The sequence below is a fragment of the Pinus tabuliformis genome, chromosome 5_2 (assembly GCF_031772625.1).
Source record: "Pinus tabuliformis cultivar Carrire ecotype Pingquan chromosome 5_2, CPIR1, whole genome shotgun sequence".
NCBI classification, from domain to species: domain Eukaryota; kingdom Viridiplantae; phylum Streptophyta; class Pinopsida; order Pinales; family Pinaceae; genus Pinus; species Pinus tabuliformis.
This window is the reverse complement of record NC_142306.1, coordinates 849,883,530-849,906,896: the sequence shown is the minus strand read 5'-3', so window position 1 is coordinate 849,906,896 and position 23,367 is coordinate 849,883,530. Positions and strand designations below refer to the sequence as shown.

At 37.7% G+C, this 23,367-nt stretch overlaps 1 protein-coding gene across 1 annotated transcript in view; it reads right to left on the bottom strand.

Annotated features, from left to right (window-relative positions):
- LOC149161968 (uncharacterized) overlaps positions 1 to 23,367 on the bottom strand; it is a 165,381-nt gene that overhangs the window by 80,643 nt on the left and 61,371 nt on the right. Inside the window, exons 4-5 of the mRNA XM_089437093.1 lie at positions 21,292 to 21,403; positions 21,157 to 21,196 (exon numbers count right to left, since the gene is read on the bottom strand). Of these exons, the coding sequence (XP_089293219.1) occupies positions 21,157 to 21,196; positions 21,292 to 21,403 (152 nt within the window). The remainder of the gene's footprint in view (positions 1 to 21,156; positions 21,197 to 21,291; positions 21,404 to 23,367) is intronic.

Genomic DNA, 23,367 nt, shown 5'->3' with positions numbered 1-23,367 from the left:
CAAGCATTTGCTACCATGGCCAAGAGAAAGGGAAAATTTGGCAAATTTGGTCCACAAAGAACAAACAACAAAGACATGTCCAAAACCCAATCTTTTCGATGTCAATAATATGGACACTACAAAAGGAAGTGTCCTAAGCTTAAGAAGGACAACAACAAAAGAAAGAGGGAAGAAGCTCACATGACTCAAGAGGTTAAAGAAGAAGAAAAGAAGCAAAAGAAAAAAGATCCTCTGAATCTCTATTGTGACTAAGTCAAACTCTTTACTTCAAGTCTTCTTTCAAGGTTTTGAGTAGGATAGGAGCATGTAGGAATAAAATAAAATTGCATGGCTAGAAACATCTTCTAGAATCTAGAAGCATGAAGTACATATTCTAGATACTCATGAAGAAGTAGCATTTATAATGAGAACAAAATGCATGGTTAGAAATATCTTCTAGAATATAGGAGCATGATAAGTATAGTTCAAGATATTCATGTAGAAGGAGCATACCTAGAATAGGACCTCATCCACTATGAAAGAAAATTGATCATGAATAAGAATCTTAGAAGACCTCCACCATCAAAAGGAAAGAAACATTTGCAAGGTAAGGGTTTTCAAGATCCTATGATGGAATCTTCAAAAGAAAATTCATGAATAAGAAGCAGATGTCTCATTGGGAATTCTATTCATGGAATTCAAGAAAATGATGATATGCAAGCAAGCTAAGATGAAGCAAGAAGGGCCACACCAAGGACAACCAAATGAAGCTAAGATGATCAAAGGAGAATCAAGACGAAGTATGTATGCATCAAAGTTTAGTCATGTTATCATTTGTATAACATTGAGTCATGTGAATAGTTCTATAACATGATCAAGTATGAAAGAATCTCTTTCACCAAGGACATGCTCGAAGGCATGTACAACAATGCAATGAAGGTCAACAAAAGAATATGCTCACATAAGGAGTATAAGATTGTTGATTACGAAGCAAAAAGAAATGTTGATTGGTCCAAGAAGCAAGCAAATAAGAAATGATCTCACAAGAAGCATAAGATAGTTGACCTATCTATCTAAGAAGGAAACAAATGAGGAAAGAGATCAAGCATGTGAAGAACACCATGATCACCAAGAATCACTATCTGACAATATATTTTGAAGATATCTCCTGAAAGAAGGCAGGACAACTCTGACAAAGGAAGGAAGGACCCTTGACACCTATGAAGGCCTTGGAGATATGAAATATGTAGATAATTGATTTTACTCTACAAAGATGTCATGATGAAGAAGCCATCCAACAAAAGACAAAGAAATGTTGAAGCAATATCAGGATGATGTCATGATGGGCTACTAGGTCGAAGCATGTAAACAAGCAAAAACAACGAAGCATCCAAGAGAAGAGTATTCCGAAGCATGGACAGATGACAAGGGAATGGCTTGTTCAAGCACATTATAGGCAACTTTCATTAGATCGAATTTCCTGTTAGGAATGGTTGGAAGATTCAGCATATTTATTTTTCCTGCCTGCTTTTCCGCATGTTTGTAATCATGTAGAGTATAAACACCGTATCTCAAAGGAAATATAGGCCATGACTGCTTTTTAGAAGTCCTAAGAGTTTTGGATGTTCCTCCTGTTGTTATTTGGTAGGCCAACTCTCAGGCTAACAGTTTATCAAGTATATACAAAGGAAGGACATGGGGTCTTGCAAGACTACCAAAGACCCTTATATATGTGAACTTGTCCTCCCCGAACCAATTCCCTACAGCAGTCAAGTCAATCTCTGCCTCCTCGGAAATCCTTGGGGCAGGCTTATAAAAAATGGCATAATAGATAGGCAACATGAAACCATTACAGATTTGGTACAAGTGGTCTTTATAGTGCGCCTTCCATAACATTTGATGATAAATGTGGATTGGCTTAGGGTCTTGTGGCGTCCATCTCCACCCAAGTACCGGGTATTCGAAATTAAAGCAAAGCATATCCATAACATAAGCACTATAATAGAAAGGGGGAATGGTCCTGGTGGTTTTACGTAAATTTGATCTAAAATCAAGAATTGCAGAGGCTAATTTATCGGACAATATGTTTGCCCAATCCATCACATAACTGTTAACAGCCGCTTCCATTAAAGGAACCATTTCAATAGTAAACTTTGTTGAATCATGCATTCCCCATATCCTACACATCATTGCCCCAGCATAACAGTAAGGAGATGATAATGAATCCACGGAGTACTTACCCGATGATTCATGTTTGTGCTTTGCGGGATTCTGTCTCCATTGCTTAATCGGGGCCGATTCCGTCTCGTTCTCCGCTGCGAATTTCTCCAGAAAGGCTTTGTTGTATTTCTTTTCAGGTTCGGGCAAATGATACATCTTCCTTAAGTCATCAGGTTGAAATGAACCAAAAATTCTTCCGTCAACTGTGCAAAACGTTCTATTTGAAACTGGAATTTCTTCAACCACCCATCTGACTACATCAGTGTATGGAAGAATTTTCTCCCGAGCTGCTATCCTGTGCAAATATGAGTCGGCTAAATCTTTCAGGGAGGCTTCTGATTTATTAGTTGAGTCTGCAGTAGCTTCTTCCGACACTTCCTCAGGCTCCTCTGCTTCAATTAAATTATAGATGCTTTGCCAGCTTGTATTTCCAAGACCGAGACATGTAGTGTCTGAGATTAGGCCTTTTTTACTTGGTCCTGGATCACTGGTTGGCTGCACTGTTACTGTAGGGGCCGCTGCTGCCGCGGATCTCTTGGATTTCTTTCCCATTTGCTTAAAACTTGTTATTTCGGCGGAATTCTGCACAAGGAATGAAACCAGCGTGATACAGGGAAATAGGTAGCATGAGCCAATATGAAAGAGTTATATAAATTAGCGAATAATCAAAGATTATAGTGAAACTGCCGCAGATAGAATCTAAGTGGAAAATCTCGGCATAACTGCTTCATTAATTGGCCGTTTCACCTGTCAATCATGGTAAAGGAGTTTTTAAATACCCATCATAACGTTTATATGGTGAATGATCCATTCAAGTGTGGCTTAGATTTTTGGCGGATAATCAGAATTAAATCGCAATCGATGATTGGTAGCATGAACAGGAAGGTTTTCATAATAGTCCAAAATATCCCTCGATCACCAAAAGGTGATACAATGCATGCAAGCCTTTCAAATATGTTTCGAAACACGCGCCTTGATTTAATGTATCGCAATCGGGAATGGGCTCGGGTCATATTACTTATGCCATTGCGAAATCGCCGATGGCGATACGCCTTATCGCATCGGAAGATTTGAAGGTGTGATAATTCATATGCAGGGTTGTTAAGGCCGATTGCCGATGGCGATGCCTTTTATCGCATCAGAGGAATGGGAGAGGTGCCTTGTATATATGATGTGTTTTGCCTTTCCCCGATATCCAATAGCGATTTCCTTTTTCGAATCGGAGTAGTTAATGGGTCTTTTATATATGTTTTTCTTATTATTATGATATGCAATCTTGCGATCGCTTTATCGTAATAATAAAGAGCTTTGCAATTATTTAAAAGACCTATTGTATTATTCTTCAAAAGGTTTATAATATATCATTTCCATTGGACCTTTTGATGAGGGTTTTTCTAATGATGAGTTAATACCAATTTATTCACACATCTAAGTTTAAAAGGGACCCATTTCATATTATGATTTTTCAAGAAAAATTTAATGAAATGGGGCGTTGTTGTACAGCACAACAATTGGCGATTCACTGGGAAAAACAGTTATCTCTGAGAAATGTTAAAATATTTAAACTTTCTGGATCCGGAAATCTTGACCAGTGAAAAATTCTAATATAGCTAGGCAATCATAAATTTTGAAAATAATGATAACTCTTTCTGCTATTTTCTTCTCGTGTTAAAATTAAATACATTCTATGTTTTAAATTAGCCTTAATTGGTTGATAATAATAAACAAAAACTTTTCCCACTTAGCTTTATAATGACTCCTCTGTCATAAGTAGAGCCTCTGCTGCCAGCAAACGTCTATAGTCTTGACAGTTATACCTTTTAATCATTTGATCATTCATTATCCCATCCATTTCAGAGTATAATTAAAAAGAATGAATTCATAAATATGTCTCCATATTTTGTATTACTTTTTCCTTTTTCCTTATTTTGTAAGATAAAAAGCCATTGTCCTGGTTTGGTGGCCAGCTGTTTGACAATGTCATTCACTGGTTGTAATTTAACTGAACAAGCTGGCTCGTGATGAGACCCCTTGTCTTATAATTATAAGCCATTACCATGTTTTGATATGCAGTATTGGTAATGTCAGTTAAACTATTCCCCTAATGATCATGGTAAGCAGGCTTGTAATAAGACCTTTTATCTTTTATATCATACATATTTTAGAATTACACTCTGAGTAATTATAACCTTTGATGAATGGGATGAACAATTTTCTCCTTAAGAGAAGATGGATGACAGGATAAGAGTTGAAGATGCTAAGATTGAATCAGTTTCTATTTTGTATTGATAATCGTTTTTAGGCTGCTTAAAAACATTAAAATGATTTACAGTAGTCCTAAATCTTGAGAAGATTTCACAAAAATAAAATGGGGTTTCAGAATCTAAATCTACCTAATTTCCTAGAAAGTTTCCTTTCGTTTAAGGCTTCCATCTTTAAAAGCAAATATCAAAACTATTTCTTTTGAGAAACTTTTTCAATATAACAAAGACCAATGGAAAGCTTCTTACAACTTTATTTTCCAAAATCCTAAAAAGTATAAGCTATGTACAGAAATTTTGCTGAAAATTGAATATTTACAAAGAGAGAAGGGGTTACCTCCTCAATTGAAGAATTTTTTCAAGATAAGGCCGTTAACAGGAAAAGAATTTCTCTTCCCTGATAGATCTTGCAATATGATAATGAAAGTAGAATGGCCTATCTTCTCATTGATTTGAAATGGTCCAAGCCACATTTTCTGGAACTTAGTGTGCTTTCCTTTATCTTCATGGGCTTTGTCCCATTTCAAAACTAGATCACCAACTTGTAATTGCTTTGAACTGGTTGAAGTTGTATCAAAAGATGACTTGATAATTTGCTGATGTTTTGCATGTATAATCCTGGCATTTTCCCTTTCTTCTTCTAGTTTTAAAATTTGATCATGTCCTAGTTGAATAGAAGATGAGGGACTTTCTTCAATAAACTGCACTAAAGCTAGAAATGGAAGTACTAAATTTGCTGGCATGACAGCTTCCTTTCCATATACTAGATTAAATGGAGAAGTGCCTATGGAGGCCTTTTGTGTTATTCTGTCAGCCCATAGTGCAAATATCAAAGATTTATGCCAGTTTTTATGATTCTGCTCAATAGTTCTCTTAATAATCTTAATAAGATTTTTATTGGTGGATTCTGCCAAACCATTACCCTGGGGTAGTAATTTGCAGCATACTTCAATTTAAATCCCCTTTTGATTGCAAACTCAAATATAGAATTTCCAGAGAAATAAGATGCATTATCAAAAACAAGAGCGTTTGGGACACCAAACCTGGTAATAATGAATTGATCTATGAATTCCATGATTGCCTCAGAGTTCGTTGTCTTCAAAGGAATTGCTTCAACCCACTTAGTAAAGTAATCAGTGGTAGTAGGGATATACTTACGCTGTTTGGAAGAATGGGGAGTGATTTCTCCAATGATGTCCAATCCCCATTGCTCAAAAGGTTGTTCAATGTTGACTGGTTGCAAAGGGAAAGCTGGCTTTCTTTGTCTTCCACTGGATGTTTGACAACTTTGGCATTTCCTTACATATTCATGAGTATCTCTGAACAGGGTGGGCCAATAATATCCAGTGTGAATGATTTTGTGAGCTGTTGTATCAGCTTCAAAATGTCCTCCTGCTGGTTCATCATATAGTTCCTGCAAAACTTTTTGTGCTTCAGGTTTTTCTAAGCATCTTAATAAAATTGAGTCATAATTTCGCCTAAACAATACATCATCTACAATTATGAATTTTTTTGCTTTTAATCTAATGGCACGTTTGTTTTTATAGGAAAGATTAGAAGGAGCGTATCCATTTTTTAAATAGAAAATCAGATCTGCATATTGTGATTTAGAATCTGTAATACTTATCTAATTGATTTCTTCAGTATCTTCTGTACCTTCGGGTTCTTGAATATTGGATGCTCCTGCTAACAACCTGCAAAAACCTTGGCCTTTGACAATCTTTGCTGGTTTTATTTCTAAGTCATTCTTGTAATGTTGTGACCCAATTTGCTCTATTTTCTCCTAATTCCCTTTGAACTAGTAATTGTCACTGCTGAAAAATGAACTATAACTTTTGTGTGAGCTTTTAACAGGAAGGGCTTGTAGTGTTTAATGGCTTTGTACACAGCAAAGGCTTGTTTTTCAACTTCCGAATAGTTTAGTTCAGCACCTTGAAGATTTGAGCTATAAAATGAGATTGGTGCTTCCAAGTTTTGATCATTAATTTGAGTCAATACTGCCGCATAAGACGAAGCAGATGCGATGGTATATAGTATGAAATGATTTGAAAAATTGGGAGTGCTTAAAGCAGGGGCATTTATGATTGATTGTTTGATAGAATCAAAGGCCTCTTTTTCTGCAGGTCCCCATTTAAACACCGAATGTTTCTTAATCATCATTTGCAATGGTAAAATAATCTGGGAAAAATCTAGAACAAATCTTTTGACAAAGTTAATTTGACCCAAAAATGACTGCATGGACTTTTTATTATGAGGGAATGGAATTTCATAAATCTCTTTAATTCTGTTTGGATCAATATAAATACCATCCTTTGAAACAATGAAGCCTAAAAACTTTCCTTGATTAAGAGCAAAAAAGGACTTCTTTGGGTTAAGAGAGATACCATACCTTCTGCAGCGTTCAAAGATTTGTTTTAAATCATGTACATGATTAGACCTTTTCTTGGAAAATACACTAATATCATCTAAATAGACAACTACTGATTTATTGAACAATCCTTTGAATGCTATGTCCATTGCTCTCTGGAATGTAGCTCCTGCATTGATAAGTCCAAAAGGCATTTTTTGGCAAGCATAAGTTCCCCACTTAGTTCTGAAGGTAGTTTCAAGCATGTCATCAGGATGGACCAAAATTTGGTTATATCCTGAAAAACCGTCTAAAAAAGACATTAACTCAGAACCAGCTACTGAATGGAGTGTCTGCTCCATGGTAGGTAAAGGGAAGTTATCTTTTTGGCTTGCCCTATTAAGATTTCTGAAATCGATGCAAATCCTGATATCGCCATTCTTCTTTCTAACAGGCACCATGTTGGACACCTAGTTTGAATGTCTGACAGAAAAAATTATCTTAGCCTTCAAGAGTTTGTTTAGCTCAACCTTTATTTGATTTCTAGGTTAGGATGAATTTTCCTTAACTTCTGTTGCACTGGTTTTTGTTCAGAAAGCATTGGAATAGTATGCTGAATGATCGATGCATCGTATGTTTTCAAATCATCATATTTCCAAGCGAAGATATATTTGTTTTTCCGCAACAATCTAATGAATGTTGATCTTTCTTCTAAAGAAAGTCCTAATCCCAAATTAATGTTTTGAGGGTTTTCCTCAGTACCTAGGTTTATCAATTCAAATCTTAAAGTAGAACTCTGGAGTTTTGAATTGGTCACCTGTTTAAACCTGTCTTTAATATCATAAAGATCTTCAAGCTTGACCACTGGTTTTGGTATTGAGTTTTCTTCTTGCTTTTCTTTCATTTGAAGGTCATGATCACTTTCATCAATGATTTGATCATCATAGGACTTATCTGAAGTCAAAAAATTTAAAATGTCTTCATCGTGATTGAACACTCGCCAATTGGTGATATTGTCGGGAATTGATGGTCTAAAAATTAATTCTACTGAAAATCTGTCAGGGCTAAAATCTTCGGATGGTAGGAGTTTGGAGGCAACGTTAGCTAGCAAATCGGCTGCTGCGTTTTGGGACCTAGGGATGGGAGAAATGTTGAATGCTAAAAATTGAGATATGAGTTCCTGTACCAAAGACTGATAGTGTTTGAGATGACCAGAAAGGCAATGAATTGAGTTTCTAACTTGTTTGATAACAATTTCTGAATCACCAAACACCTTCAGATATTGAACTTTAAGACCAATTGCTTTGTAAAGTCCTTGAGCTAAGGCCTCATACTCAGTTGTATTATTTGTGCATTCAAATTCCAATCTGCATGATAACATAGTTTTTTCTCCCTCAGGACTAACTAAAATACCTCCTGCTCCTGCACCTTCAGTAGATTTAGACCCATCAAAGTATAGTGACCAAATAAGAATTATCAACAATTGTATTTACAGTTTCCTCAGCAATATTAACACATCTTGACCTATCTGTTTGTGAGAAGTTTTCAATTTGAGATGTGAAACTATTAACTGAGAAAGGAGATGGTTGGGCAGTGAAATTGCCAAAGAATGATTCAGATGAATAATTTCCCAAAATATTGTTATTGATGCTATTGGTTGGTTTTCCTGTTCAAATTCGGTAACAGTATGGGTCATGTGTTTCTCCCGATCGATTTTGATCTGATTTGGTTTTCCTTTATAAGGTAACCACATATGGGACCAATCGGTGGAAATATAACCATGGAGTTTTTCAGACCAATCTCTACTTAAAATCAACCCATAGAATTCAGGTATATCAACGATTAAAATATCAATTCTTTGAACCACTCTTGGATCAGCTGATAACCTGATAGTCACTGAGTTGATTTCCCCTAAAACCCGGACCTTAGTTCTATCCAACTGTACAATATGAATTGCAGACTTTTGGGGTTCAATGTTCAGTTTGGAACAAACTGAAGCTGGCATTATATTAGAGGAAGCCCCTGAGTCAATCAAACAGTTGTGTAGATTTCTATTATAGATCTCATAGGTCAAGAGGAAAGGAGGAGTATGAGAATTTGATCTATCCCCAATTAAAACTGCATCAGTAGCTTCTACCCTACCAGGAGGTGGTTGACCTGAATCATTAGCAGCTTTGGACAACACAGCATTAGGAAGAGGTGAAGAAGGTACGGCATTTAGCTCCTTAAGAAGTAATTTTTGTTGATGCTTGAGTTTGCTAAGTTCAAACATAGTAATATTTGCCTTAGTCTTCTTCATATCTTCGATAATATTGTAGTCCATAGAATCTGTAACTACTAATGTCTTAGATGTTGAAAGTGAATTTGAAGATGATGGTTGATTTTGGGATGGTATTGGTGCAGCTTTCTTTGTGGGAACCTTTTCTTTGGTAGTAGTGGTACCTGCATTCCTTTTCTTCGAAGTTGCCTGAACAGGTTCAGGAGTACCTTTACTTCTGGTAGTCAAAGGAAAAGCTTCTTGTTCATTTTCTGTATCGGAGTTGGGTAAAATAAAATCCCACATCCCATGGAATTCAACAGCCTCTTCTTCTTCTGGTTCCTCGGATGGCAAGACTGCTTCATCTTCTTCTTCTTCTTCGGGATCTGAGTCTGCGTTAGAGATGGCATTTGGCGGTTTGATTCAAGTTTCTTAAAATTTCTGAATGGACTTTTTGTTGAAGTTTCGGCGACTTGCTTTTTGATTTCAACCATTTCATTTGACATAGTCTTGAGGACTTTTTGTAAACCTTCCATATCATATGGATCTTTAGGGGTTTTTTTCTTTGAATCATCTTTAAAAGAAACTTTTTTGGATTTCCTATCTTCAAGAGCAACTTTCTTTTCTAAAGCAATAATGCGTTTCTCTATAGCAAGCGCCTCTTTCATGTTCTCAGCTAAAGTTGGTTTAGCAGCTCTGTCTACAAAAATAGCTATATTTGAAGGTAGGGCTGTTATATACCATTCACTTCTGATTTGCTCACTTAGTTTAGAGGCGGTTGGAAATTTATTCAAGAGTTTATTGAATTGTGAGTTGAATTCCTTAATAGGTTCTTTAGATTCTATCCTAAGATTTGAGAGATCATTAATTAACGTTGCTAAAGATCTATCATCGCCATACTTAGTCAGAAACTATTCTTGAAAAATATTCCAACTTGTAATGGATCAAGAGGGTAGGGAAAAATACCAAGACCCAGCTGATCCTTGTAAAGTATAAGGGAAAAGCCTAACGACAACATCTTCCTGTCTCACTCCTTTTAAATTAACTGATAACATGAAATTGTTAATATGCTCCTCGGTTGGTGTCCCTGTATCTGGATTAAATTTCGGCAACCATTTTTCAGGAGACTCTGGTAATTGGTGTAGTGGTGCAGGCATATTGACCGCACCAGGACTACTCCATGGATTTTGAGCCATTGGAAAACTAATAGCAGATGATATTGCAGGTGAAGTTCAAGATGTCTTGGAAGGAGTTGATATTGAGGTTTGAGGTTGAGATGTTGAAGTTCCTGATCCCTGTTGAACAACAATATGTAATGGTGGGGTGGATGGCTGACTTCGCACTGGAGAAGATGAGATGGAGGATGATGATGAGAAAGTTTCACTGTCAGATCCTTCAGTGTTCTTTTTTTCCCTTTTCCTTTTAGGTAAAGGCAACTCAGTAGGTTCAATACCGAGCTTTCCGCTTTGAAGTCTGGTGAGAGGGTGAGGTAGATTGAATTGCGAAGTCTCACTGCCTTGAGATACCTCAGATTTCTGTGGTGATATCGAAAAGCCTTGAAGTTTATGGATCAGAGACTGAACTTCAGGGGACTCAGGACTTAATCGTTCTGAAGAATGATGGGTTTGAGCAGTTGTGGTTGATTCCTCTTCTTCTCGTTTGAATACTGGTGTTCCAGTATGCAAATAGGAGGTCCGAAGTGAGGTGGAGGGAGATTTACTCTCAGAATGGGTTATAGGTTTGGGTTTGCTCACCATTCATAGTTCAAGCCCTCCTTCTAGCGCCAAAAGTGTTGATGCCTCGAAAATAACTGCAACAACATCGAGGAAAACCATGCGGTCCTGACCTTAAAGGTAGCTCCTTTTCCGTTTGGTGTGGTGGCTCCGACTGGAAATAATGGGACCAGTTTCCCAATGATTGGTAAATAAGATGGATAAGTGGTTGATTCTCTAATATCTAATGATAATGGATGAATGATTTAATCTAAAAGTAAAATTACGAACAACTATCCTATCCTGGGAAATTTTTGCTTTAGTGTAACTTTTGATGATCTTTATCCACAAACAGGATATAGATGATTCTATTGGTAAACAAAGACATTTATTCGTATGATAATTACTTTATTCAAGTAGTTGAACAAAGTAATAAGGAAAACATTATTACACTATTCTTCATATATATCATAGACATAAATACGATTGAAAGAATAACACTCCTTAGACATTCAATAGTGATAAGTATAAGGATTGTTGTTAAAACACATACATATATCCAATGATAGCAAGATTAAATAAATGTTGTTTCACATGTAAGAATGAAACAAGAGCATAGATAATAGTACCATATGTTATTTGGATCACTCCCGATATCAATCGCATTCAAATTCCTTCTTCTAACTTAGAAACACTTCTACAATAAGGAAATAGTGCACATGTCATCAAAGCTTTCTTCGTTAAAATTCATAATACTGGTCCAGTCTTCATAAAAAATAGATCAGAAGCACAATAGTGTGACTTACTGATTTGAGTTTATACAAAAACTGAGGACCCTTTCTAAATGCATGAAAGGGCCTATAAATACTAATTAGGCTAACTAATTACAAAATAAAAATGCTATTAATTGGTACAACTACATTATGAGTATCTCCTCAATATCGGCTTGTTCACAGTCGGCAGCATGATTCGTTGTTTCGGATGATCTCCCTTTGGCTTGAGCTGGCAGATAGCAAGCATCGGTTGCAATTCTGGAGGGTGACTTAAACGATGGCGACTTAGAGTATGTGGCATCATAGATTTCGGGAATCATGCAACTGATGGCATCGGTTAAACATTTGAGTGAGGCCCTCTGACTGTGTGGTTTAATTAAGAAAAACCAAAAGGTATCCCAAGTTAAACTTTGGATGCTGGCAATTAATCTTCCATTCTTTTCCAATTCTTGATTGCATGTTTGTTCCAAGGCTTTGGCTGACGTCAATTTACCTGGAGAGCACTGTGAAATCATGTTAGACAGATAAAGAGTGTCATTGATTAACTCAATTAAATTACTAGTAGATAATCGGCATCTTGAGGTTTCTCTCTTTGCTTTCATCAGTTGTGACTGTCATTCAAGAAAAATGATGTCTTTGTGTGACTCTAGAATATTTGGCAGATTCGCGGCTTGTCCTTCACTGGTGTCTTGCCAAGCAAGAAAGTTGGTTAAAGTCTCATCGGCCTGTTCTAAATCCTGCCTAGCATCGACTGATTTATCAACTATTGATGCAGTAATCTCACAAAGGGGCTCAACCAGAGAAATGTTATGACATAGAAGTTTTAGCTGTGTAATCAATGCTTTATTGATTTGGAGAGCTTCGGTTCTGAACTCTGTTGGTTGAGGAAGACTCTTGAACTTTTCTACTTCTTGTGACAGTTGAGCGATTTGCTCATCTTTCGTCTTACTCATTTGTTCATTCATTGTCTTCGGATAATTCCTTTTGTTTCTGTACTGCGCTTAAGTCTATCCTCTGCTTCTCTTTGAGCAATTGCTCATTTAATTGATTGTTTATCTGCTGCTGTGTTGATAGTTGTTGTTCTAACTGTTCTATTTTTCGCTGTGCTTCGGACACCTGTGACTGCAATGAAACAATTGTTTGGTCTCTTTCCTTAAGTAGATTGCTTACTTCTGAGGCTTTATCCATGGTGGCTGCCGAATAAGCTTCGGCATACTGAAAAAGTTTTGTAAGGTCATCAGAAGGGTTAAATTCCTCCTTCCACACCACATTAGCCATCTCTGTTTGTTCTGGTAAAAGGGAAGATTGATCAAGTCTCCTCCTTTTTCTCTGTCTTTTCACCACAGCCCTGTGTTTGGGACTGTAAAAGACATCTAATGGTGGTATGTCTTCTATCTGCAAAACAATCTGATCGGATGGATCTTTAGGAATTATTTATGCATCTTTGCTAATGGATAGGCCGCTGGTCCCTTCAATTGGAATCGTAGTTGTTGTTATCTCTTGACCGACCGTTACTTGAGGTGTGCCGAACCCTTGTGAAGTCTCGGGATTGCTTATAATAGAGTCAAATTGTTGCCATTCTTTGAGGAGTTTGGGATCAATTTGAGTCTCTCGATCAATATATTCACTGTCCTGCTTCTTCTCTTTCTCCTGCTCTGTTTCTTGTTCTGGCTCTTTTCCCTTTTCGGGAATTTTCTGTGTAGCAGGGTTGTTAAGGCTGATTGCCGATGGCGATGCCTTTTATCGCATCGGAGGAATGGGAGAGGTGCTTTGTATATACGATGTGTTTTGCCTTTCCCCGATATCCGATAGCGATTTCCTTTTTCGGATCGGAGTAGTTAATGGGTCTTTTATATATGTTTTTCTTATTATTACGATATGCGATCTTGCGATCACTTTATAGTAATAATAAAGAGCTTTGCAATTATTTAAAAGACCTATTGTATTATTCTTCAAAAGGTTTATAATATATCATTTCCATTGGACCTTTTGATGAGGTTTTTTCTAATGATGAGTTAATACCAATTTATTCACACATCTAAGTTTAAAAGGGACCCTTTTCATATTATGATTTTTCAAGAAAAAATTTATGAAATGGGGGGTTGTTGTACAGCATAACAGTACCTTAAGAGACAATGATGAAGGTGTCTATAAATCATTGGTCTCACCAGCATTGTAGCTCATGATCTCATGAAGAGATGGAGTTGTTAGTCAAGGCCTTGCACTATGACAATGCTAATTGATATCATGCTATAATAGATGGATTGCAAATCCGGTTTCTCTTATGTGAATCCTTCAAGATTGAAACATAGCCAAACACCTTATAATGTTGTATGAATACCTCCCTAGTTAAGAGGGAGCGTTGAAGGAAATGTAACTAGGTTCAGTCTTCATAAATGTACTTTTGATATTTGTATTTATTCAAGAAAAAGAAATATTATTTTATAATATAAGTCAATGAGTTTCTTGCTCATTGAAGTAGGTCTAGCACATGTTAAAGTGTTATAGGTAAATCAAAAGGTCAAAAGAATTATGTTAAAGACCTTAAGGGTATGTTACATTGTATAAGTGTCAAGGAAGTCACCTCCAAGCAAAGTCAAGTCCCCTCCTATGCAAAGGCACCATCAAAGAGTCTCCTTCAAGCATGTGACACCACCAAAGAAGCCATCCAAAGTAAGACAAGAAGTCGGCCTCCAAACAGTTTTCTAGTCGGCCTTCTAGTCGGCCTAAAGGGAGGGGCAGTCCTCTATATATAGAGGTTGTCCACTCCATTATAACGCACTGAAATATCTTTGAAATCAGTGAAGGGAAGTAGCCGAAAAAGAGAAGGGAAAGCCTAATCTAAAGGGTATCCAAGACATGCGAAGGAAGGAGGAATAAGACTGAAGTGAAGAGGTCTATTTCTAGGCTTAGAAACAGTGACACGTGCGATGAAGAGGAGGGTAAGTCTACGGGTATGACAGTAGGATCAAACAGTTCATGAATTAGTGTTGGTTGGGTTTGAAATCAGGCCTCCCAAGTCAAGCGAAGAAGGCTATCTCTCTAGCGAAGGAAAAGGACCCTAATTCTCTAAGGTACCTCTCACACGTGCGAGAATTATGGCTATATTGTTGTCACACTAAGCCTACCACCATACATCAAGAAGGAATTCGAATGATCAAAGAGAAGGAATGAGTATCCTTAGGTGAAGGATATCACTAAGTAAAAGTATCTCTTCTAAAAGATCTACTTATAGTGGAAGGAAGAACGAAGTGTCGAAAGAAGGACGAAGTGTCGGGGAACGAAGTGTCAGAAGGAGGTAGACAAAGTGTCGGGGAAACATAGTGCAAAGAAAAGGAAGGACTTAACTTGTGCTTGGAGGACCTTCTAGTCAAGAGTCTACAGTTTGGCATTGATCAAGAAAGAAGCTTCAATAAGAGAAAACTTACCAAAGGGTTTTCCTCTCAAGAGAAGAGAGGTTTTGGCCCTGGTAGAGAGCCAACATCATGTGTTCTTGTTCTTATGTTTTTGGTAGCAGTTTGATGAAGTACACACACATGCATTAATAAGAAGAAAAAGATTAAACTAACAAGAAAAGTAAAAAGACTCCACAAATTGTTATCAAGTCAAGAAGAATCACACTACACTTATTTGCCCTAGATTCTTCAACACAGCCCAGATTACATTCTAATCAATGGCTAGGATCATATTGACTTGATCTCGGCCTTCTTCTAGAAGTTGCACCCATAGTTTAGATTAATACCCACTAATTATTTTAATTTCCTAAGTTTAGACTTAGGGTCCCATTAAAAATAATTAATTATTTTAATAAAATTGTCTCTGAGTGGAATTTCCCAAAACGATTTCTGGGTATTGGATAATGCATTTATCTAAGCCTCCCTGCAATTGAGACTTAGAGCACATCCGATGCTACTAGAAATCAACACTCCCTCTTAGCGAGGAATGTGCTCTAGCAATGCATCCTGTTGAAGCATCACTATGTTTTGTAACATCTCCTTCTGCGTTGTTGATGTCTTACATTCTGTCAACCAATTACTGTGCAAATGTTGCATCTGTACTGTTGCTGACCCTGCCACTGTCAACACTGCATCCATACGCAACTCCCTCTCAATTTTGCACCCATGTTGTTGTTGGCACTGCCACTGCCAACTGCATTTGCACTACAACCTTCTCCAACTGCTATTGCTACTGCATCCGCAACGAAAAAGCATCCCAAATTATTGAACTAGTGTTCAGTATGATGCATTTTGTTGGAACCTACAGCTGCCAATTCATCTCGGGTCTCCTGAAGCTTCGTGAGGACCAGATCAATGCGTTCCCCCTTCTGCATCTGCGTAGATCTCATCTTCTGCTCCAAGTACATCTTCCGCTGCTCGGAAGATCCTTGATACAAAGTCGAAAATGCATCCCACATCTCTTTGGCAGTATTTTTACCAGCTATGTGACAAACTATATGATCCTTCACTCCGTCGAGGATCATTCTTTTTGTCTTCGCCATTTCTCTGTTGTACTTCTTGAGTTGATCTGGATCTATGGGCTCAGCTACCACGCTATCGACGTAGACTTTGAGAAAATGCTCATCCAGAAGGCATGACATCCTTGCCTTCCACATCACATATTTGGATGCCCCATCCAACCTATCATGATCTCTTAGTCCACTAGCTAACATAATTGTCAATCGAAAAGTCAAATAGCCTCCTCTCTCCTCCGCGTAGCACTGAACTGGCCTACGCACTCCCTTCTAGAGCTTGTAGATCTGCTATATTTCGTTGTTGCTCAGCTAGTGAGAATTCGAACTCCTTGGCTAGAAGTCCTCTAAGGAAGAATTCCCTCACCTGTCTCTCTCTTCCCTCTCATGTCTTTCTGCCCAGCAACTGCCTGCAAAACACTGCGTCCCACCAGAAATCCCTCTTCGCTAAAGCATCTGCTGCACTGCTTCCTCTGCCACTGACAAATTTCGATCTAGAAATCTTACCTCTGTCGACTCACTCAGAGAGATATTTACCACGAACATCTAGCCCTCCTAGCCTGAACTGTGCAAAACCTCTAGGGATTCGAATTGTTGCCTCTGCAGGAATTTCGAATTCCCTTCTTCCTTCAACACTGGGTTCTCCGGCCCTATTCTTTTTGCTTCACTTGCAGCTCTGATACCATGTGAAAATTCCTAAACTCGGAATCCCTACTGCAACAACTCATTAAATTTCTCCTACTTGTCAATTTCTGAATAAAGTTACTTATTGTTTCCTACAGTGAATATCAAAACTAAAACACTGCAGCCCACACCATTGAAATTTATAAGCGGAAACAAGAAACTGAACAGGAAATAGATACAACACAATGACACCGTTATTTTTTGACAAAAGTAATTGGAAAAATCCAATGCAGGAAAATTGGTGCAGCAGCTCTAAGGGTTTTATTATTATGCAGTAGTAAATTCTGAGTAGAAATCGTTGGATGCCTAACTAGCTATCTGATACGAAGAGAAATTGGACAAAGCAAATAGTGAGAAGATCTCACCCTATCACTGGAAGAATTTGACCCTGATCTCACTGGAAGGAGGCTTTGTGTCCCTTCTACGTCAGCCTCTGCACAAAACTGTGTCAACCCTATGCAGTTTTCGCATCACCTCTGCTGGGGACTGCGCTGCTCTTCCTCCAAATATTTTGCTGCCAGAAACTTCGATTTCCAACCTCCCTGTCTCACACCCCGGCTCCCGGCTTCTGAAACTCGATTTTTTCAACAAGAATTTGATCTCCCTCTAGGCTCTGCATTGCCATTGCGTCAACTCTGCATGAGCCAGCGTCGGCCTCTCTCTGGCCGTCGTTCTGCCCTCTCTGCCTTGTACTCTCCAGCCCAGGAAAACTTCCCTCTTTCGGATACTATCTCTGCCCCTCACTACAAAAGCTCACTTCGAATTTCTCACCGGCAGCTGCTCCACTTCAAAAATTCGATCTTCTAAACTCTCTTTGTGTTTTTCAAGTACCCGTCAACTTATAATCCTCTCACTGATCAATCAACGGCCCAGATTAGATTCTTATCAATGGATAGAATCGTATTGACTTGATCTCTGCCCTCTTCTAGAAGTTTCACCCATAGTTTAGATTAATACCCATTAATTATTTTAATTTCCTAAGTTTAGACTTAGGGTCTCATTAAAAATAATTAATTATTTTAATAAAACTGTCTCTGGGTGGAATTTCCCAAAACGATTTCTGGTATTGGAGAATGCATGTGTCTAAGCCTCCCTGCAAATTTTGAGACTTAGAGCACATCCGATGCTACCAGAAATTAACACTCCCTCTTAGCGAGGAATATGCTCTAGCAATGCACCCTGGTGAAGCATCACTATGTTCTGAAACATCTCCTTTTGCGTTGTTGATGTTTGTAACCCTAAGTACAGGACTTGTAAGGAAGTATAAGCCTACTAGAAGTGGCAGATCTATAGAGCTCAAGGACTGCAGCCAAGAGAGCCATATTGATAGCCCTAGTTCATTGTCAAAGAATGAAATTTGCAGTGAGAAGAAGGGTAGCCTCCATGCCCTAAGTTTGTCTTCACAAGGGCAGCAAAGGTAAGCGATAGTGGGAAGAAGTCCCAAAGTGTTGAGGAGCAACAATGGGCAGCTAAGAAGTTTTGAACAACTCACAAGAAGACCCTATGTGTTGATTCATTGATGGACTAATGATCAGCTCGAGGACAGATTGATGAGTCGTATTCATTGCCCTAAAGGAGCAGGATTCTTTGATAATGGCAGATTGGTGTTACTGCAGATTGGGAGCCAAAGGACCAATAGATGTGTTCAGGATACATGGACTAAAAGGGTTGTGGGAGACACATCAGCAAGTAGGTTAAGGTTGTCTTGTTCAAGGTAGACTGGTGCTCAAAATGAGAGACACCAAACCCTAGTTGTACATTCTTGTATCAATGTGATTGTATGAGGGCTATGATCAATGATACAGGAGCCCTAGACTGTTGTATTATAGCTTGATAATATAGCAAAGTTGGGTTGTTGAAAAATTGCAAAAAGTTGTATATTTGTGCACTAGTTGATTTTCTGATATATTTACTCCGTTGTTCAAAGTAGTTTTTTGCAGCATTTGAGTTGGTAGTGTCAGAGATTGCCTCGATTTTTGTGCAAACTAAAATTTTCAGGTTTGTTTTTCATTTGATTAATTTCTCAGAGCCATTTTCCCTGTAAAAGAGCTCTTGTAAGTTCTGAAAAAAATTTAAATGATGAACTGATCTAGAAAAGCATAAATAATTGCACACTGTGTGATTGTTTTTCTCATTTTTCACTGCATGCAAGAGTTAATAATTTGAACAAGAAACTAGATCTGATATATTTGCTTAGATAGTTGGTTTTAGGATAATTTAACACCTCGTAACCAGAAGGCTATGTATCAATGATGGAAGACATCAATGCAACATAACTGCGAAAATTCTTAAGAGGGTGACTTACCCAAATCAAAGTCAATGGAGCACCAACTTGCTCCACTACCTCCTCCAATGTTTGTGCAAACCAAATCAACCTCCTAGCTATACTGAGTCGTAAAGTTGTCTCTATACATGGACTACAACTTGTTTGTCCTAACATGAACCCCTCAAAACCTACATATCAAAAATTGGCGAAACAAGTTTTATCTCCTCTATCAATAATGGGGGCTCATGGGACTTAAAAGACCATGCATCCTCATCTACCTTCACATCCTTGTTTACAACTATCTTCCTCTAAGAAGGAACACAAATCTTGGATGCCTTAGAGGAATCACTATAGCCACTAGAATAGACTTCACGTTGGAGGTTTCAAGCTTTGTCCTCTTCTGCTATGGAACAAGAAGGTAAATTGGACTCCCAAACACCCTAAAATCAGAAACATCTAGTTTGTCTTTTACGAAGGCTTCCTTTGGAGTCTTGTTCTTTAACACCCTATGAAGACACATGTTTAGTATGTAGAAGATAGTAAAACACACTTCTACCCAAAGGAACATGCACAGATCTAATTCGTGAACCATAAAATTAGCAATCTTTATTATGGACTTGTTCTCTCTCTCAACGACTTGTCCTACTGTGAGTTGTGTTGCTGCCTAAATCTACACCCGGGTTAACGTGGAGAAAATCTTTAACTCCACTTGGTGTGGCCTTGGGAGCAAGTTTCGAGTTGAGTAGTTGTCACTCAAATCTCAACTCCTTTGTCTAAGCTAACTCCTGGCGAAGCCAAGGGGGGTGGTCCATATGAAATAAAATATGTTAAGGCTTGATTAATCCAAGTTGAAAAAATTCTAGGAGTTAAATGAAAATACAAGATACAAACCACCATCAATGAAATGAATCATAGCATATACTTCAAAGCATGTAAATGATAACCATTAGCATCATACTCATTCGTAAACCATAGATACAATGATGATAAGAAAATGAATGAAATACTTGACAAGCAAAAGATATGAACAATGAGACCAATGCCAAAAGTGTGCTCACATAATTCGATGCTTGAAGTAAAGTACTTGAAATGTAAATTGTTGGAAAATAAGTACCTAGAAATAAAGTGCTTTGAAAATGAAATGCACTTGAAATTGTAATTGACAATTGCCCAAAAGTAAATAAGCTTTGAAATGTAAAGTGGTAATAAGCAAATGAGCAAGTACAAGATGCTGGAAATTAAATGTGAGAGTGTACTTGGTTGATTTTAGTTAAAGTTAGGTTCTCACATGAACCTCTTCAGGCCTTATCCTGGCCAGGTTAAGGAAAGTTGCAAAGGGATTCTACAGGGGGAAGCTTAGGCTTCAATGAGTACCCCTGAGACCCCACAAGCCAGCCCGTCTGCAAGTAGATCCAACATTAGAAACTCCTAATCTGATTTAGCAAGTCGGATGTGTACTGGTTTCCCCCAATCTCAGAATAAGAAGACATAGAAGAGGGGGGCCTAATTAATCTACTTCAACCAGCAAGCTGTTGGAACTTGTTGGAGGTTAATTACTCTGCAAGAAATGAAATCTAACTAATGAAATTACATTTAATCTAAAGCAAGAAAGGAAAACTACTCTAGATTGCTTCAATGAAACTAAACAAGATTGCAATTAGATTGATGAAACGAAAGAGAAACTAAGATAAAATCCATGAAATGAAAATAAATCGAAAAGAATTGCAACCTACGTTAATGTTGTGATGTGATTACCTACTCTAAGTTAATTTTAGATCCACCTCTCATCCATATTGTTTGATGTGCCTTGCTACTCTTGGTGCAATTATATTATCTTATTTCAAATTCACAAAATCTATTTAATAGAGGTGACTAAGGAGATTTGAAGTCATCGCAACTTTAACTTTGTTTTGACTTTATTCCAAAATAACGTCCTAATTTAAACTTGAATATATTTATCAATAAATACAATTAGAGAAAGGAACAAAATAGGCATAAAGAATTCCAGTATTTGGAGGCCAAATTGAATAGACGCAAGGATAGAATAAAATAGAAACTAAAAATAATAAAAATTCAAGAAACAACCGCCACAAAGAACTGACCACACTATATTTCCTCATACTCTGAGTAGGAAGCTGAACTTTTTCCCTACGTACGCTAAACTGATATGGTCAAGGATCTTAACATACCCCTTCCTGACCAAACAATTGAAACCTGACCACTGCCTCCCTGCAGTAAAAGCAAATATAACTGTAAGACTCACCTTATGTCTTAAAATGAATCCAATAGAGGACGTAGTAAGAGATGAAGAACAAAGCACTTACCTGTGAATACAAAGCAAGCTGGAAGTTTCTGGCTTGATCCAACTGTGACATCTCGGCATCTACTATGTAAATGTGCTCCAGCACTTCGGGAGTGCTGACAAAGCGAACAAACCTGACAATGAAACAAGAGAACTGATAAAATCCCTTTTCTAGCCAATAGCTTATAAAGCAAGTTCAAAATTAAAATATGTTGAAGTAAGTTGCCATTTGCTCATTAAAGTAATTAAATTTTAAGCTAATTTCATTGGTATAGCTGTAAGCAATTCAGAGCTACAAGCCATAGATATCTAGACAAGCACGACTCATAGCTCACAAAGCAGAGGGCTCAAAAGGGATGTAAACAACCTTCACTTTTCACAGGCAAGGCAAGCATCAAAACAACAAAACATAAGGATATTTTTCAATTTCTGCTCACCTAAAATTAATTGACTATAATCTGCACTATATAACCAACGAATTAATTGCAAGCAAGTTCAACTTCTATTTTTATAAAGTCATCTGAAGGCATAATTGTGTTTTAAGTTTCATAATGCTTCCGCATGTGGAGAACAGTCAATGTCAACACTTAATGTTTCCACAGTCATCTATAAGCCCATCAGTAAAGGTGGGGCCATACATAAATATATATGGATATAGTTACAGATTTAATGTTCTTGTTATCTTGTTAATTATAGGTGCTTGTATTGGTCAAAGTGTTAAGTTTGCAACTCATCAGGTCATTGTAATGTGTGATATCACCAGCATAGATCCATCTTAAACCTAGATTTATTAAGCATCCAGAGAGATCAAAAACCTAGGTGCAAACCTCCAGCCACATAAAACATCCAGTGATAAGATAATCTATCCTAGTTTAATGTTCAGACTTCATTGTTTAAAGAGGTGCTAACAGTTCTCAGTTTCCTAGTTTTTAGTGTTTAGTTTCTGAATACAGATGTGTACCAGGTTCTGAAAATTTAAGATGGTAGCAGAGCTGTGTATCTAAAGTCGTCCAAGCTCCGTGTATGAAGTCAGCTGCTGCATGCTAGATGGAGTTGTCAGAGAATTTCAGCAGACATGATGAACTAGCTTCATACAGCTGATATGTGCCTGAGATTGCCGTAGGACCTGTGATAGGTTGTTGGGTGTGATGCCTAGTTGCTCCAGGGATTGGAGTGCTGTTTATGCCTAAGAGAGGCAATCTGTCCATGTGATAGACAGCTGATTTGATTTGTCTTCTGGCTGATATGTTCAATTGAAATGTGTCCAAAGATGCGGATATGACTAGTCTTGGTCTTACAAAATGTGACCATCCCAAGGACACTTCCAACTTTACACCCTAGAAGTATAAATTACAAAGGCCACTGGAAGAGGCTAATCTTTGAATTTTTGTTGAGGAAAAGGCTATAATTCCTACCAATCCCACACAGTAAGCCAAACACAACGAGGAGGAGGCCAAAGTGAAGAGAACATCCATGATTCGTTGAAGCCTCTATTGTATCTTCTTTAGTTGGACGAACACAACAAGTGTTGATGTTATTAGCTCGGACAGGTGCTTCTACATAGGCTTGGTATCTAGCATGCAAAAGATGTCAGATTACCTCTTTAGGTGCTAGCTTGAGAGGAGTAAGTGTTAGTATGATTTCTTTCGTAACTTTAACTTAGGGAAAGCACATTAATTAATTCAATTGATTAATGTTGGCTACGAGGTTAGGTTTCTAAGAATAAATTATTTAAATCATTTAAGTGACTTAGATTTAATCTCTACCATTGATATAAATGGGTTAGGAATTAATCCTAGCCATCTATCACTTTGGAGATTGACGGTTAGGAATTTAGCTCAAGATGAAATTATAAAATAAGCCAAAGCGAGAGGTGAAGACACATTGTGATTGAGGAAACCATTTTCTCAAGGAGTGAGAGGCTCAGTGGCTAAAGAGAAGAACATGTGCAGCAAGGGAAATTTGTGAAGGTCGAGCTTGAGGAGAGAGAGGCCGACACTTGGAGGAAAGAGGCCAAAATTCTTGTGCATGCCGAGACTGTGGGTGAAGGCCAAGTTTTTCCAACTGGGTTGCATGGAGGCCGAGTTGGCTAGAGGGA